Below are 18,725 nucleotides of genomic sequence, written 5' to 3'. Positions count from 1 at the left end.
TGGTCGGCCTGCCTATTTATGCCCCACACACAATGCAATCTCCTGGTCCTACAATCCCATTGTCCATTGGCCGAAGGAATTCGGCCCTGCATCATAACAAAAGGTCATAGGGTGATTCATACAGGTGGGCTGTGACGATTTCCAACAGCTCAGGTGGGTGGGAAACTGGGTTTCCCGCCGCATACCTGAGTATGTGTAAATAATAGAAATGGACATAAACTTCTTATGTCCATAACTATTCGCACGAGCGATTAATACGCTCCAAACCAACACCGGAATATTGCTAATTAAATACTCTTCCGATGGGTACCAAACACTGCTGTATGATTCCTGTTAGACCCTTCGTACGATATAAAGAGGGATTCCTCAGCTCTGGGACATTGTATTTTAACCAAACTTTCAGAATCTATCAAAGGGACCATGATCTATAAACTACATTAATTGTGAACATTTGTAACGAATGAGTCGCACGCTACGACTACATAAACTCTACCGTAAATACGCATACCGCGCCTGCGAGTGCACGCTATTGCGGGTATGCGCCTCCACGGGAGAGCGTACGCACGCGCAGCGCGGACCAGTGTGCGGTGCAAATATGGCAACGTGCATTGGGACATTTTTCTGACTTTGACAGGACGATGTTGGTGTGGAGGCAGAGCAATTGCCGATAATGGTGATGTCACCCCCCAGGGAGTCGACACCGGAATGGATGGCTTTGTTTATGGAATTACGTGATAATGTCAGCACATTACAAAAATCAGTTGACGACATGAGACGGCCGGCAAACCAGTTAGTACCTGCCCAGGCGTCTCAGACACCGTCAGGGGCTGTAAAGCGCCCTTTACCTCAGTCGGTCGACACAGACCCAGACCCAGACACTGAATCTAGTGTCGACGGTGATGAAACAAACGTATTTTCAAGTAGGGCCACACGTTATATGATCACGGCAATGAAGGAGCTTTGCATATCTCTGATACTGCAAGTACCACAAAAAGGGGTATTATGTGGGGGGTGAAAAAACTACCTGTAGTTTTTCCTGAATCAGAGGAATTAAATGATGTATGTGATGAAGCGTGGGTTAACCCAGATAGAAAAGTGCTAATTTCAAAAAAGTTATTAGCATTATACCCTTTCCCGCCAGAGGTTAGGGCGCGCTGGGAAACACCCCCTAGGGTGGATAAGGCGCTCACACGCTTATCAAAACAAGTGGCGTTACCATCTCCTGATACGGCCGCCCTCAGGGATCCAGCTGATAGGAGACTGGAAACTACCCTAAAAAGTATATACACACATACTGGTGTTATACTGCGACCAGCCATCGCCTCAGCCTGGATGTGCAGTGCTGGGGTCGTCTGGTTGGATTCCCTGACTGAAAATATTGATACCCTGGATAGGGACAGTATTTTATTGACTATAGAGCAATTAAAGGATGCTTTCCTTTATATGCGAGATGCTCAGAGAGATATTTGCACTCTGGCATCGAGAGTAAATGCGATGTCCATATCTGCCAGAAGGAGTTTATGGACGCGACAGTGGTCAGGTGATGCGGATTCCAAACGACATATGGAAGTATTGCCGTATAAAGGGGAGGAATTATTTGGCGTCGGTCTATCGGATCTGGTGGCCACGGCAACTGCCGGAAAATCCACCTTTTTACCTCAGACCCCCTCCCAACAGAAAAAGACACCGTCTTTTCAGCCGCAGTCCTTTCGGTCCTATAAGAACAAGCGGACAAAAGGACAGTCATATCTGCCTCGGGGCAGAGGAAGGGGTAAGAGAGGGCAGCAAGCAGCCCCTGCCCAGGAACAGAAGCCCTCTCAGGGTTCTGCAAAGCCCTCAGCATGACGCTGGGGCCTTACAAGCGGACTCAGGAGCGGTGGGGGGTCGACTCAAGAATTTCAGCGCACAGTGGGCTTGCTCACAGGTGGACCCCTGGATCCTGCAGGTAGTATCTCAGGGTTACAGGTTGGAATTCGAGAAGTCTCCCCCTCGCAGGTTCCTAAAGTCTGCTTTGCCAACGTCTCCCTCAGACAGGGCGACGGTATTGGAAGCCATTCACAAGCTGTTTTCTCAGCAGGTGATAGTCAAGGTACCCCTCCTACAACAGGGAAAGGGGTATTACTCCACGCTATTTGTGGTACCGAAGCCGGATGGCTCGGTAAGACCTATTCTAAATCTGAAATCTTTGAACCTGTACATACAAAAATTCAAGTTCAAGATGGAGTCACTCAGAGCAGTGATAGCGAATCTGGAAGAAGGGGACTTTATGGTGTCCCTGGACATAAAGGATGCTTACCTGCATGTCCCAATTTGCCCTTCACATCAAGGGTACCTCAGGTTCGTGGTGCAAAACTGTCATTATCAGTTTCAGACGCGGCCGTTTGGATTGTCCACGGCACCTCGGATCTTTACCAAGGTAATGGCCGAAATGATGATTCTTCTGCGAAGAAGAGGCGTATTAATTATCCCTTACTTGGACGATCTCCTGATAAGGGCAAGGTCCAGAGAACAGCTGGAGGACGGAGTAGCACTAACCCGACTAGTGCTGCAACAACACGGGTGGATTCTGAATTTTCCAAAATCTCAGTTGACCCCGACGACACGTCTGCTGTTCCTGGGAATGATTCTGGACACGGTTCAGAAAAAGGTGTTTCTTCCGAAGGAGAAAGCCAGGGAGTTATCCGAACTTGTCAGGAACCTCCTAAAACCAGGGAAAGTGTCTGTGCATCAATGCACAAGAGTCCTGGGAAAGATGGTGGCTTCTTACGAAGCGATTCCATTCGGCAGATTCCACGCACGAACTTTTCAGTGGGATCTGCTGGACAAATGGTCCGGATCACATCTGCAGATGCATCAGCGGATAACCTTATCGCCACGGACAAGGGTGTCTCTTCTGTGGTGGTTGCAGAGTGCTCATCTGCTAGAGGGCCGCAGATTCGGCATACAGGACTGGGTCCTGGTGACCACGGATGCCAGTCTGAGAGGCTGGGGAGCGGTCACACAGGGAAGAAACTTCCAGGGAGTATGGTCAAGCCTGGAGATGTCTCTTCACATAAATATACTGGAGCTAAGAGCGATTTACAATGCTCTAAGTCTGGCAAAACCCCTGCTTCAGGGTCAGCCGGTGTTGATCCAGTCGGACAACATCACGGCAGTCGCCCACGTAAACAGACAGGGCGGCACAAGAAGCAGGACAGCAATGGCAGAAGCTGCAAGGATTCTTCGCTGGGCGGAAGATCATGTGATAGCACTGTCAGCAGTATTCATTCCGGGAGTGGACAACTGGGAAGCAGACTTCCTCAGCAGACACGATCTACACCCGGGAGAGTGGGGACTTCATCCAGAAGTCTTCCACATGATTGTGAACCGTTGGGAAAAACCAATGGTGGATATGATGGCGTCCCGCCTCAACAAAAAACTGGACAGGTATTGCGCCAGGTCAAGAGACCCTCAGGCAATAGCTGTGGACGCTCTGGTAACACCGTGGGTGTTCCAGTCAGTGTATGTGTTCCCTCCTCTGCCTCTCATACCAAAAGTACTGAGAATTATACGGCAAAAGGGAGTAAGAACGATACTAGTGGCTCCGGATTGGCCAAGAAGAACTTGGTACCCGGAACTTCAAGAGATGCTCACGGAGGATCCGTGGCCTCTACCTCTAAAACGGGACCTGCTTCAGCAGGGACCGTGTCTATTCCAAGACTTACCGTGGCTGCGTTTGACGGCATGGCGGTTGAACGCCGAATTCTAAGGGAAAAAGGCATTCCGGAAGAGGTCATTCCTACACTGGTAAAAGCCAGGAAGGAGGTGACTGCACAACATTATCACCGCATTTGGAGAAAATATGTTGCGTGGTGTGAGGCCAGGAAGGCCCCCACGGAGGAATTTCAACTGGGTCGATTCCTACATTTCCTGCAAACAGGATTGTCTATGGGCCTCAAATTGGGGTCCATTAAGGTTCAAATTTCGGCCCTGTCGATTTTCTTCCAGAAAGAATTGGCTTCAGTTCCTGAAGTCCAGACTTTTGTAAAAGGAGTACTACATATACAGCCCCCGGTTGTGCCCCCAGTGGCACCGTGGGATCTTAATGTAGGTCTTGGATTTTCTCAAATCCCATTGGTTTGAGCCGCTCAAATCGGTGGAGTTGAAGTATCTTACATGGAAAGTAACCATGCTACTGGCCCTGGCTTCAGCCAGGAGAGTATCAGAATTGGCGGCTTTATCATATAAGAGCCCATATCTGATTTTCCATACGGACAGGGCAGAACTGCGGACGCGTCCTCATTTTCTGCCTAAGGTGGTGTCAGCGTTTCACCTGAACCAGCCTCTTGTGGTGCCTGCGGCTACTAACGATTTGGAGGATTCCAAGTTGTTGGACGTGGTCCGGGCATTGAAAATATATATTTCAAGAACGGCGGGAGTCAGAAAGTCTGACTCACTGTTTATATTGTATGCACCCAACAAGATGGGTGCTCCTGCTTCTAAGCAGACGATTGCTCGTTGGATTTGTAGCACAATTCAACTTGCACATTCTGTGGCAGGCTTGCCACAACCTAAATCTGTCAAGGACCATTCCACAAGGAAAGTGGGCTCATCCTGGGCGGCTGCCCGGGGGGTCTCGGCATTACAACTCTGCCGAGCTGCTACTTGGTCAGGGGCAAACACGTTTGCAAAATTCTACAAATTTGATACCCTGGCTGAGGAGGACCTTGAGTTCTCTCATTCGGTGCTGCAGAGTCATCCGCACTCTCCCGCCCGTTTGGGAGCTTTGGTATAATCCCCATGGTCCTGACGGAGTCCCCAGCATCCACTTAGGACGTTAGAGAAAATAAGAATTTACTCACCGATAATTCTATTTCTCGTAGTCCGTAGTGGATGCTGGGCGCCCATCCCAAGTGCGGATTGTCTGCAATACTTGTACATAGTTATTGTTACAAACAAATTCGGGTTGTTATTGTTGTAAGCCGTCTGTTCAGAGGCTCCTACGTTTGTCATACTGTTAACTGGGTTCAGATCACAAGTTATACGGTGTGATTGGTGTGGCTGGTATGAGTCTTACCCGGGATTCAATATCCTTCCTTATTGTGTACGCTCGTCCGGGCACAGTATCCTAACTGAGGCTTGGAGGAGGGTCATAGGGGGAGGAGCCAGTACACACCACCTAATCCTAAAGCTTTATTTTTGTGCCCTGTCTCCTGCGGAGCCGCTATTCCCCATGGTCCTGACGGAGTCCCCAGCATCCACTACGGACTACGAGAAATAGAATTATCGGTAAGTAAATTCTTATTTTTAGCAATAGAAAAATACCAAGCTTGTATTTCCTGCAGTAAAAATGACAGTATTCAGCGGGTATGAAACATCCAATTATGGAAATATCCTACAACAATGTTGTGTTTTGGGATGATCACAAAATAAAAAAACAAAAGTTTTACAAGGCTGAAAACATGTCAGATTGCTGTGGAATAAAATAAATGGACCAGTCTAGCTTTTCCAGTCTACAGAAAGTGGCTGTATTGCCATCAAAGGTCACAAAATCATTAATTAACCTAGGCAGGGCTTCAAGTGGTCCTGGAGAAGTGGTGGAACTAATTTATCCGCCACCTACCCCCCACCCCCCCTTACTCACATTAAGCAGAGCCTCTAGCAGTGCTAGTGTTTTCGGCACCGCCTTGCAAACTATAAATTAGTGCCCTACTTCCTATACCAGTGGTAGCCAGCCCTGGTCCTTGAAAGCTACCAACAGCTCACGTTTTCCAGCTCACCTAGCAGGTGCACTGGTGCAGTCATAACTCACTGATACATTTGAAAAGATCCACAGATGGAGCCAATTACTTAACTTGTGATTCCGTGAGGAGACCTGGAAAACGGTAACTGTTGGTAGCTCTCGAGGACCAGGGTTGGCTACCCCTGTCCTATACTTTATAAAGTGACATTGATCTCACAAAGATGCAGCATGGTCACACAATAGTACCCCCAATTCAAATTACACCACACAGTAGCACAATCTTATTCACATTACACTGCATGTAGTGCCCCTGATTCATATTACACCACACAGTAATGCCCCTTATTATGGTTCTGTCACTCAGTAGTGCCCTTTATTCACATTGTGCTACACAATGGTACCCTTTATACACATTATGCCACACAGTAGTGCCCCTTATACACAGTCTCCACAGTAGTAGTGCCCCTTACACATAGTACTCACAGTTGTAGTGCCTTTTACACATAATGACCACAGTAGTGCCGCTTATTCACAAAATGCCCACAGCAGTAGTGCCACGTATATACAGAATGCCCACAGCAGTAGTGCCACTTATATACAGAATGCCCACAGTAGTACTGCCGCTTATAAACATAATGCCCACAATAGTAGTGCCCCTTACACATAATGACCACAGTAGTGCTGCTTATACACATAATGCCCACAGTAGTGTCCTTATACACATCTCTGTTCTGTCACTCCAGCAGATCACTGCCTGTGTCTCTCCGGCAGCTCCATGACCTGTATCCATCCAGCAGCTTCCCCATCTCTCTTGTCCCTCCAGCCCCCTCTCATCTTGTCTTCAAGATGCAGAAAGCCTACTCTTCATGGCTCTCTTTCACTTTAGCAGCGGAGATGGTATGACATCACATACACCGTGCCGGAAAAGGAAGCCACTGGGATCTGAGGAGAGGATGAATGCTGTTCAGACACAGCGTGTGTATCAGGAGGAGTGGGCTGTAGATGAAGAACCATAGAGCCACCTGAGGAAGGGGGATATGGTTGAAGCTCATCAGTAACACAAGCGCCGCCTGCATCATCGATTGACGTAAGTGATGGGGCTGGCTTTTCTGTTGGAATTACTGTGCAGGGCAATGAAGGAGGTGGAACTAGTTCCCCCTACCATTACAGGTGGTGGAACTCCATTCTACATCGTTCCCCCCCACTTTAACCCCTGAACCAAGTACATATTCAGGGCCAGCACAACACGCTCAGCAGGAGTATACAAAGCATGGAGATACTCTCCCTGCTATGCTACCCTGCTACTGTCCATTTTTTTGCTGCCAGCTGCTGCTCCACCTGTCCAACTGTATAACAGGCAGCGGCTCCAGCAGCTTAAAGCGCCCCATCTCATGAAAATATCAGTGAAATGAAAGAGGGGAGGTGGGGAAGGGGGTGTTTGAGGGGCTGCTAGGCAGAAATGAATAGGGGTGATGGATGAAATACATCCAGGGTTCTGAGGCATGTGGGGTGCAGTAGGTGGGCAATGTGCTGGCTTGGGGGCGGGGGGGGGGGGGCAGTGAGGTATGATGACAGCAGGGAGGTGTGACGCTAGCAATGAGGTGTAAGGGGGAGCAATGAAGTGTGATGCTGGCAACAAGATATGAGAGCACTGAACTGTGATGGGGAGCAATGACGTGTGAGGTAGAGCAGTGGCATGTGAGCGGTAGCTGTGAGGTATGATGAGAGCGGTGAAGTGGAGCAGAGACGTGAAAGAGCACAGCAAGGTGTGACGCGAGGTGTGATGGGGTAGTGACGTGTGATGCTGGCAGTGACGTGTGATGAGAGCAGTAAAGTATGATGAGAACATTAACGTGTCAGGCAGAGGCCAAGAGCGGCTCTTGCCGCGGGCAAGCAGGACTTTTGGCCGGGGTGCCACAGCGATCAGGGCACTGCTGCAGCTGCGCCGCCTGCTTACACAGTACCTGGGCGCCATTATGTTTAGTTTAAATGCAGTCAGTGCTGACCCTCCCACTTTCCCATGCGGTGTGTCTGACGTTATTGCGCATCACACGGCATTGTGGGAGCGGCCGCAGACGGTAGGGGTCCTAATTGACCTCTAGTGTCTATGCGGTGCTATGGGACCGAAGAGCGGGTGGCCAGAGACAGCAGCAGCAGGTGTCGGGAAGCAAGAGCGGGGCTGGTGAGTATTTTTTTTTAAATGTTTGAAAGTGGCGCCACTAGGGGGCATAACTACAGAGGCACAGCTACAGGATGCACAACTACAGGGGGCAAATCTACTGGGGCCAAAACTACAGGGGGCATAACTGTGGCCACTCCCCTTCCCCATGAATCCACACCCCTAATTCTTTACGTTTTGCCTGTCAGGGGGGTGGGGTGCCAAAGGAAACTTTCGCCCTGGGCGCCACAAGGTCTAGAACCGGCCCTGGCAGAGGCGGTCGCACATGTGAGATGTCGTCACATCTCACTGTGTGTGAACGCGCAGTGCAGCCTCTGTGCGTGCACACACTGTGGGGGGGCTTTAGCATGCGAACGCTGTCATAGCGGTGTTCCATGCTGAATTAGGCCTTACGTGAGGTGTAATTAAGGTTGTGCTACGGTGTGGTATAATTTGAATTGTGGGTACTCGTGGTCAGACCTCTTTTTTTGCTGTCCCTTTATTATTACGTAAGTATGTGAGGGAGGGCAGAAACTTATAGTTTTGCAGGAGGTCGCAGAATACCCTAGCACCGGCCCTGGCCATATTGTATATTGCCCTTTTATGGTAGAATAGTGTGAACTATAAAATACATAGTTTTGTATTTCTGGTGGACCCTGCACAAACAAATGTTCTGAACCGTAACTCCATCAATTTGACACTGCCCTGTTAGCCAATTGCATATACTCCTGCAGCATAACTTTCTAGTCGCACATTGGGCCTGATTCAGATGTGCAGGGAGGTGCTTACATGGAAGCAGCACGGATAGCATTAATACTGTATGTTAATGCAGCAGGAGTCGTCACGCCTCCTGCATGCATTACTGATCTGAGCTCTGGAGAAACGGAGGATGGCACTGCCGCCAGCCAACATCATACTGTCAATCACTGACAGCCTGATTCCGTAGTGCGTCAGACATCACAGACCTGTACTGCACATGCACACAGTACCGAACATCGATACTTTGCGACATACACTGCATTAACAACCGGATCTGAATAAGGCCCATTATTAGTCAAGAGCTAGATTATATGCAAGAAATAGTTATCTGCAGATGAGTTGTATATAAAGCCATCTCTCTGCTTACAAATGTAAAGACTTTAACAAGCAGTGAGCTACATACATGGCAACACCTGGATGCTCTCCGGAGGAAATGAATTGGTAATGGTCTTCCCAAATCAAAACTCAACTTCTCAAGTATAGTCCTCTCCATTTCTCGGATCTCAGCTTTGGAATAGGTTTTGTCTGTTATATAGACAAGGTCTGCAATTTCTGGATAATACATTTCTTCGTATTTTGAAGCCACGTAGAGTGATGCTACTCCTACCAGCTGAAGTTTGTTCCTTGGGACAGGGTGAACCTTGAGAAAATTGTAAACGTTCATTTAAACAACACTGAAAATGTATTTTCTTCCCAGATATAAAAGCAAACCCTGCATAAGACAGAAACAGGAACAGTTACATAAGGTGATAGATGGAGCACAAGATGTAGCTTGCCTGTAGAAAGCGGTCGATAATAGCAACAGTCATATACAGAGTCTCTGTTAACAACTGAAATTTGGAATGGACTTGCATTAACCAGTCTATGAGAATGAATCTCATACGTTCGTTCACCTCCATCCCTTGTAGGTAATATGGACGGACAGATTGCTGGACCTGGAGGGAAAAAAAAATATATATACAAAAAAATATATATATATATTAATAATTGGTTAGTTTATCTGTTGATCACAGAGAAAATTACTATAAACCCATTCACCACATTTCTGGCAAATCCTGCCCCAGACCACAAACGTTACAGATACTTATCTCCACTTCACCCAACCACACAATGCTACAGAGGTGTCATATTGAAACAAGGGAACATATACAGTAAGTGCCTACAGATTTCCCTACTAATGTAAAAGCGACAAACCTCTAACTGTTTCAGGTAAGTGTAGATGTCATTCACATAGTCACTGCACATCTGTGGATTGCCGACATCAATATCGTCCATGTTGTTTAGAACCTCAGAAAACGCCTGGCAAAGATTTTCCTCCTTCATTGTCACATCTATACTTATTGGCATCTTAAAAAAAAAAAAAAGAAGAGGAAGAAAAATTAGAAATATAATATACAATGTATATAAAAATCTGTGGTATTGGGGAGCTCCCAAGTGAATTAGCCAAACTATTTGGGTCCTTGATTGTCTTTTTTTTATATCTTTTCCAAGTGGTGTGTGGTGTTTTGGGATGACTCTTCAAGTTTGTCTTTAATGAGACCCTCGCACCAGAGTTCATCCAATAAAATTATAATCAATATTATCTCAAAAATACAGATTTATTAAAACATCAGTCAAAATTCAACAAATAAAAATGTCTAGACAAAGTCACCTCATAATTTGTGTTAAGGCGGGTACTACTATAGTGATTATGGCAATGCAAAGCAGTATGGTCGTTGGATTATTTGAAAGAAACAAGGTTGTAAAACTAGGAATATACACTGAAGAGGTCAAATGGTGAACGAACAGGATGTTTATGTGATTCTGGCAGATGTTATGCTGGCGGTCACTATAGCGACGGCGGCATACCGATGGTCACAATTCCGACAGGGGTGAGGTATGTATTCTACCTCCTCCCCCTCCCTTACCATAGCCTAACCCTAACCTCCCTCTTAGGGTTAGGCTGACTCTCCTCCTTAGTGCCTAAGCCTAACCTCTCCCCTCCTGGTGGTGCCTAACTCTAACCGCACTCCCTGCAGCCTAACCCCCTCCCCCCAGGTGGCCCCTATACCTAACCCCCTCCCCACAGCCAAATCCTAACCCTCCCTTCAGGATCCCAGTTGTCTGTATTCCGCTATCGGGATGCTGACCTGGTCAGGAGTCCTGTGTTGGTATTTCGACTGCCGGGATCTTGAACGTATACCAAACCCCTCTTAAGGCATATACCTAATATTACTGGTCAAATGTTTGCTCCAGTGACAGTATCAGAATAAATATGGGTGCTTGGCAGCTGAACTGTTTTGACAGCCAAATAAAGATGTGATATTGACTTTCGAGGAGAAGGTTAAATTCAGACAATTTGCTAGAACGGGGGTTCTCAATTCGAGTGCTCAAGTACCACCAACAGGTCATGTTTTGTCGATTTCTTTAATCATGCACAGGTGATTTCGTCCACGTTGCTGGGTCAGTAGTTATCCCACCTACTTCCAAAGACAGAAATCCTCAAAACATGGCCTGTTCGGGATACTTGAGGGTTGATGTTGAAAACAACTGCGCTAGAGCAGTGGTTCTCAAACTCTATTCTTTGTCCCCAAACAGTTCACATTTTACAGGTCACCGAGCAGGTGCACAGGTGTACTCCTTACTCACCGACACATTTTAAGAGATCCACAGAGAGCTAATTATGTCACTTGTGTTTATATGAGCAGACCTGGAAAACATTGGCCCTCATTCCGAGTCGTTCGCTCGTTCTTTTTTTTCGCATCGCAGTGAAAATCAGCTTAGAGCGCATGCGCAATGTTCGCACTGCGACTGCGCTAAGTAATTCTGCTATGAAGAAAGGATTTTTACTCACGGCTTTTTGTTCGCATCGGCGAACGTAGTGTGATTGACAGGAAATGGGTGTTACTGGGCGGAAACACGGCGTTTTATGGGCGTGTGGCTGAAAACGCTACCGTTTCCGGAAAAAACGCAGGAGTGGCCGGAGAAACGGGGGAGTGTCTGGGCGAACGCTGGGAGTGTTTGTGACGTCAAACCAGGAACGACAAGCACTGAACTGATCGCACAGGCAGAGTAAGTCTGGAGCTACTCTAAAACTGCTAAGTTTTTTTTGTTCGCAATATTGCGTAAACTTCGTTCGCACTTTTAAGATGCTAAGATACACTCCCAGTAGGCGTAGACTAAGCGTGTGTAACTCTGCTAAATTCGCCTTGCGACCGATCAACTCGGAATGAGGGCCATTACCTGTTTTGGGTCCTGAGGACAAAGTTTGAGAACCACTGCACTAGAACAGAAAAGTTAGGAGGATTTACAAGGTATACTCGTACAACATGGCAATCCTGTGAATCAGTACCCATCTCACTGGGTTATTATGGAATGGCATGGACTTGAGTTGGCAGAAATTCCACAAAAATCCTTTTCAGCTTGGTTTGAACTAATCAGTATAGGCCAAGTTGTTGATGTGTCTGACAGGCTTTTGACCCAATTCAGACATGGATGCAGTGCCCACAACTGTGTTTGTTGGCGGTTGCCTATCTGTGACTTTATACAAATGCCGCTACAAAGTCCTTCCCTGGTGTACACCTGTATGTGCAAGGACTAAGTGGTCTATTCAGGAATCAGTGAGAAGTGAGCCAGTGCTACATATACTTTTATAGAATGTATTTGTTACCTCAACACTGATTGGCTGCCATAGACAACTTCACCAGTGGCTCACTTCTCCACACTTTTCACTGCTTCATGAATAGACTCCTAAGACATCAACTGTCAGCATCCATAGGCGCTTATATAACGATTGGTGAGTTTTTAGGCACACCATCTACACTGGCACCAGTCCTAAGGTGAGTCTGAACGCACTTTCACTGACATGCCCGTGGCACTCCCATAACACAACAAATAAGATCATCACTGTGCATGCACTAAGACACCTTCCAGTAACACCCACTACATTTTCAATACGGGTGTAGTACGGGTGACCGGCGGTCTCCTGACCGCCGGTCACCTTACCGACGCCGGGATCCCGGCAGCATACCGACGCCGGGATCCCGGCGGGGAAGGGCGAGTGCAGCAAGCCCCTTGCGGGCTCGCTGCGCTCGCCACGCTGCGGGCTCGGTGGCGACCTGCGGTCGCCACGGGTTCTATTCCCACTCTATAGGTGTCGTGGACACCCACGAGTGGAAATAGTCCCTGTTGGTCGGCATGCCGACCATCGGGATAGTGAGCTGTCGGGCTCACGGAGGAGGTCATGTGACTGTCGGTCAGCCGACCGGCGGTCACCTGACTACCACCCTTTCAATACACCTCTCTATGGGGGTAATTCGGAGCTGATCGCAGCAGGAATTTTGTTAGCAATTGGGCAAAACCATGTGCACTGCAGGGGAGGCAGATATAACATGTGCAGAGAGAGTTAGATTTGGGTGGGTTATTTTGTTTCTGTACAGGGTAAATACTGGCTGCTTTATTTTTATGATGCAATTTAGATTGCAAATTGAACACACCCCACCCAAATCTAACTCTCTCTGCACATGTTATATCTGCCCCCCTGCAGTGCACATGGGCCCTCATTCCGAGTTGTTCGCTCGCAAGGCGATTTTAGCAGAGTTACACACGCTAAGCCGCCGCCTACTGGGAGTGAATCTTAGCTTCTTAAAATTGCGAACGATGTATTCGCAATATTGCGATTACAAACTACTTAGCAGTTTCAGAGTAGCTTCAGACTTACTCGGCATCTGCGATCAGTTCAGTGCTTGTCGTTCCTGGTTTGACGTCACAAACACACCCAGCGTTCGCCCAGACACTCCCCCGTTTCTCCAGCCACTCCTGCGTTTTTTCCGGAAACGGTAGCGTTTTTATCCACACGCCTATAAAACGCTTTGTTTCCGCCCAGTAACACCCATTTCCTGTCAATCACACTACGATCGCCGGAGCGAAGAAAAAGCCGTGAGTAAAAATACTATCTTCATAGCAAAATTACTTGGCGCAGTCGCAGTGCGAACATTGCGCATGCGTACTAAGCAGAAAAACGCTGCGATGCGAAGATTATTTCCGAGCGAACGACTCGGAATGAGGGCCATGGTTTTGTCCAACTGCTAAAAAAATCCTGCTGCGATCAACTCAGAATTACCCCCTATGTGTGCATCTGAAATCACAACTTTAACTCCATATGCACATAATTGAGATGTCTGTGCGGTGCTACTTAGATGCATGTGCAGTAGCTGAAAAGTGCTCCAATCGCCATTGCCAATTCGCCCCCCTCTAAACCAGGCCTTTGTGTCTATACTCTGAAAAACCCTGTGGTTGCAGGGCTGTGTTAAAAGGATTCTAGGCCCTGGGCAAAACAATGCACTGTGGACCCTAACACACACCAAGGAACCAATTATAAAAAAATAAAAAATAAATCATAACATGCCCCTCCTGCAGTCCTGTGTTGTTTCTCTACATACTTCCATACAGCGAATGACTGTCAGCAATCTGATAGGTTAATGGCTGGAGCAATCCACCAATCAGCATGTTGACAGCCATTCACTGTCTGTATGCAGGCTGAGAGGCAGGTAGAGAATGCTGCGGAAAGGCCCCTAGAAATGTGGGGCCCTTGGGCAGCTGCTCGGTGTGCCTGTACGTTAAGATGTCCCTGTGTGGTTGGAGTGTGGGCTCAATGGACTACCATTATTTAAGGGTTATATTCAATTAGCGTCGGATCCATTCCGACATGCATTTGTCAGAATGGATCCGACAACCCCTATTCAATCTCATCTCAATTCAAGTTTTTCAAGTCGAATTGAGATGAGGGGCCCAGAGGAGGAGAGGTGGGGGAAGGGGAGCCACGGGGAGACCATCGGGGACAGCCGCCGGCAGACGGAGGAGATCAGCGCTACAGTAGCGATGCAGGAGGATGTCACACAGCCGCCCGACCTCACAGCAGTGTCCATCCGGCTCCAGCAAGCATGACCTCACTTGCTGGAGCTGGGTGGACACTGCCGTGAGCGGCGCGGCTGTGTGACATCCTGCTGCAGCACTGTGCTGTAGCGCTGATCTCCCCTATATGCTCGCGGCTGTCCCCCGTCTCCCTGCGGCTCCCCCCCCCCCCTCTCCTCCTCTGGGTCCCACATCTCAGTCTGACATTTTTTTATGTCGGACTGAGATGGTCGAAAAGGGGACCAAAACCTGTCGGTTTTGGCCCCGTTTTCGACACAAGCACGTGGATCGGCAGCTATACTGCCGATCTACGTGCTTTTTGACAAGTCGAATTCCTCAACTTGTTGAAAATATTGAATAGGCTGGAACCCCTTCCGACCTAAAAAGTGTCAAAAACTGACGTCTTTTCGACAGACGGCAGCTTTCGACGTCAATTGAATATACCCCTAAATAGCATTGCCCAGAATGCTCTTCTCATTTGTCTTAATTACATAAAATACAGCATTCATAATCAATGTAACAAAAAGTTCTAAATTATGAATTTTACCTCAGCTTGCCATATAACTTTTTCAGCAACATTTCTTTCAGCATCTTCTTGTTTAAAGGTTTTAACTTGTTTTGTTAACTTAAAGTTCTACATTGAAAGGAAACACATTATGTATAGGTTACAATGAAAATTTAGGCATAAAACAAAACTATTATAAAACTTTTTATTTTATTTTACCACAGCTGCTGACTTTTTTGTAGGAATCAGTGTTCCATTACGGATTTCTTCAAGAGGCGGTCTATGGCAAAGTGCTTTATTTTTCATTGCCATTATGCTTCCCACCAAACCATTGTCAGCTTCCCAGACCTAAATTCAGATAGAGATAGTAAGACATATTTATAGAAGTGTATTAGGTGTGGATGTTATTGTCTTACAGCACAATATTTACTACAACACTATCTGTCTAATGTGCCACCTTGAGCAAGTGATGAAATAGCACATTATAGGCATGTAAGACAATGATAATATCTATACTACATATAGAGAAATGTACTGTAAGCCCCGTGTCTCACATCTGCACTTGCAGTAGGAGGATGCTGTGAAACTACTGGACCTACTAACGATGGCATTAATGTAACAGTGACATGAATATTTTGCATGTCTGCACCTAATTTAAGACATTCCTATGAAAAGCATACATTTGAGACAATTAAAATAAAATAATACAGTGAATTAGCTGTATAGTCAGAACATATTTATAAAATGCATCAGGGAATCCTTTATACAGTTACTGCACAGCAAAAAATCCACATGCTAATTGCACCTACAGTAGAAGTGGTGCCGATAATCTGTTCCCCCATTTCCGTGCATATTGAGTACATTCTGAAGACAAAATAAGGTCCTCTGTATAAAAATAATCGCAGCAACGCCGCGATTATTAAACAGTTCGTATCGAGACGGCCTTTTTCATTTTAAACAAAGTTTCCCCTGCTATGCACAGGGAACTCACCGTGACAGCACAAGCAATAACTGGCTTATCTGCAAGTAGTTCCCAGTCTTATCAGGAAATCTGACACCACTCATGCACACAGTGTAAAATTCGGGAACCAGACATAAACTGCCTTAGGACTCCTTAGGCATAAAGTGGTTTACACCATCTGAGAATGGCTATGCTTTTCAGAATTTGGTACATAGGGTTCCGACCGTATTACCCATTGATAATAATGGGGAGGACTGCCATCAGAAATTATGGGGCCCAGGACTGACAAAATAGACAGGGCCTCTCCCTCCAAAAAAAGATTCTGACACTCTGCTCCACCCCTATGTGATGTCATACATTGTGATGTTACATAAAGGTGGAGTGCTGCGGACCTACAGGAACGGTTTACAGTGAGCTGATGTGCAGATAAGACTTGTTTTAAGAAGTCCTCCTTGTACATCAGACTGCTGTTGATTCACAGACTGGTGCAGGTCTACCGGTATTGGCAGTAGGAGTCAGGGGCGGGCCCCCCTCTCTGTAAGGGTCCGGGACACCAGTCCCCACAGTCCCCCCCTGATGGCTGGCCTGAAAATGGGGACTGTGGTTTGCAGCACTAAAAAGCCGACTGTCAAAGATTTCTGCCAAACAATTCATAAAATAAAGTGGAAACGGCTGTTTCTACATAATTGTATGGGAAAAATAGGATTTTAATTACCTACCGGTAAATCCTTTTCTCATAGTCCGTAGAGGATGCTGGGGTCCACATTAGTACCATGGGGTATAGACGGGTCCCTTGGGTGCCATGGGCACTTAAAGAGAGTTTAATAGCGTGGGCTGGCTCCTCCCTCTATGCCCCTCCTACCAGACTCAGTCTAGAAACTGTGCCAGAGGAGACGGACATACTTCGAGAGAAGGAAATACACAGATAGTGGTGAGATTCACACCAGTTCACACATAACAGAAAATCAAGGCCAACCAGCTTAAAAAACAATTCAGCAACGGCTGAACAACAGTACTTAACCAAGTAACAACTGCGGGAAAATGAAGCGCTGGGCGAGCGCCCAGCATCCTCTACGGACTACGAGAAAAGGATTTACCGGTAGGTAATTTTCTCTTATGTCCTAGAGGATGCTGGGGTCCACATTAGTACCATGGGGATGTACCAAAGCTCCCAGTACGGGAGGGAGAGCACGGAGGCTCCTGTATAACTGATTGACCAAACTTTAGGTCCTCGGAGGCCAAAGTATCGAACTTGTAGAACTTAGCAAATGTGTTCGACCCTGACCAAGTTGCAGCTCGGCAAAGTTATAAAGCTGAGACACCCTGGGCACCCGCCCAGGAAGAACCCACTTTACGAGTAGAGTGGGTCTTAACAGATTTTGGACATGGCAAGCCTGCCATAGAATAAGCATGCTGGATAGTACACCTGATCCAGCGAGAAATCGTCTGCTTAGAAGCAGGCCACCCAACCTTGTTGGGATCATAAAGGACAAACAGAGCGTCCGACTTCCTGTGACGAGAAGTTCTCTTCACATAAATTTTCAAAGCCCTCACAACATCCAAGGACTTTTAGTAATTGAGGAGTCAGTAGCCACTGGCACCACAATAGGTTGGTTGATATAAAAAGAAGAAGAGACAACCTTCGAAAGAAATTGCTGACGCGTTCTGAGCTCAGCTCAGCTCTATCTTCATGGAAAATCAAGTAGGGGCTCTTGTAGGACAATGCCCCCAATTCTGACACACGTCTAGCAGATGCCAATGCCAACAGTGTGACTGGCCTCTAAGTAAGAAACTTGACCTCAACCTCCTGTAAAGCCTTGAACCAATCCGATTGCAGGAACTGCAGCACCATGTTAATATCCCAAGGTGCCGTAGGAGGCACAAAGGGAGGTTGGATGTGCAGAACCCTTTTCAAGAAAATCTGAACCTCAGGGAGGACAGCCAATTGTTTCTGGAAGAAAATGGACAAGGCCGAAATCTGGACTTTTATGGAGCCCAAATCCTCTCCTGCTTGCAGGAAGAGGAGAAACCGTCCAAGTTGAAACTCCACTGTAGGAAACTTCTTGGATTCACACCAAGACATGTACCTTTTCCAGATCCGATGGTACTGTTTTGACGATACTCCTTTCCTAGCCTGTATCAGGGTAGGAATAACTTTGTTCGGAATGCCCTTCCAAGCTAAGATCTGGCGTTAAACCTCCATGCCGTCAAACGTAGCCGTGGTAAGTTTTGATAAGCGAATGGCCCCTGTTGCAGAAGGTCCTCTCGAAGAGAAAGAGGCCTCGGATCTTCCAGCAGTAACTCCAGAAGATCCGCGTACCAAGCCCTTCTTGGCCAGTCCAAAGCAATGAGGATCGCCTGAACTCTTGTTCTTTTGATCAGTTTGAGAATCCTTGGGATGAGTGGAAGTGGAGGAAACACATACACTGACTTGAACTCTCACGGAGTTACCAGGGTGTCCACCACCACTGTCTGTGGATCCCTTGATCCGGAACAGTACCTCCAAAGCTTCTTGTTGAGGCGTGAGGCCATCATGTTTATCTGAGGTACGCCCCAAAGACTTGTCACCTCTGCGAACACCTCTGGGTGGAGGCCCCACTCTCCCGGATGGAGATAGTGTCTGCTGAGGAAGTCCGCTTCCCAGTTGTCCACTCCCGGAATGAAGATTGCGGACAGCGCCACCGCATGCTTTTCTGCCCAGAGGATGATTCTTGTTACCTCCGACATT

General features: G+C 47.2%; 1 protein-coding gene across 4 annotated transcripts in view; it reads right to left on the bottom strand.

Annotated features, from left to right (window-relative positions):
- Positions 1-18,725, bottom strand: part of LOC134932106 (G2/mitotic-specific cyclin-B2-like) — an 84,487-nt gene that overhangs the window by 18,505 nt on the left and 47,257 nt on the right. For all 4 annotated transcript variants that reach the window (XM_063926187.1, XM_063926188.1, XM_063926185.1 and 1 more), the window contains exons 2-6: positions 15,256-15,384; positions 15,079-15,165; positions 9,834-9,986; positions 9,416-9,574; positions 9,043-9,279 (exon numbers count right to left, since the gene is read on the bottom strand). In XM_063926187.1, the coding sequence (XP_063782257.1) occupies positions 9,043-9,279; positions 9,416-9,574; positions 9,834-9,986; positions 15,079-15,165; positions 15,256-15,348 (729 nt within the window). In that variant the 5' untranslated portion in view covers positions 15,349-15,384. The remainder of the gene's footprint in view (positions 1-9,042; positions 9,280-9,415; positions 9,575-9,833; positions 9,987-15,078; positions 15,166-15,255; positions 15,385-18,725) is intronic.

This window comes from Pseudophryne corroboree, chromosome 6, assembly GCF_028390025.1.
Source record: "Pseudophryne corroboree isolate aPseCor3 chromosome 6, aPseCor3.hap2, whole genome shotgun sequence".
Classification (NCBI taxonomy): domain Eukaryota; kingdom Metazoa; phylum Chordata; class Amphibia; order Anura; family Myobatrachidae; genus Pseudophryne; species Pseudophryne corroboree.
The sequence above is the reverse complement of the archived record's forward strand: the minus strand, read 5'-3'. Positions and strand labels throughout refer to the sequence as shown.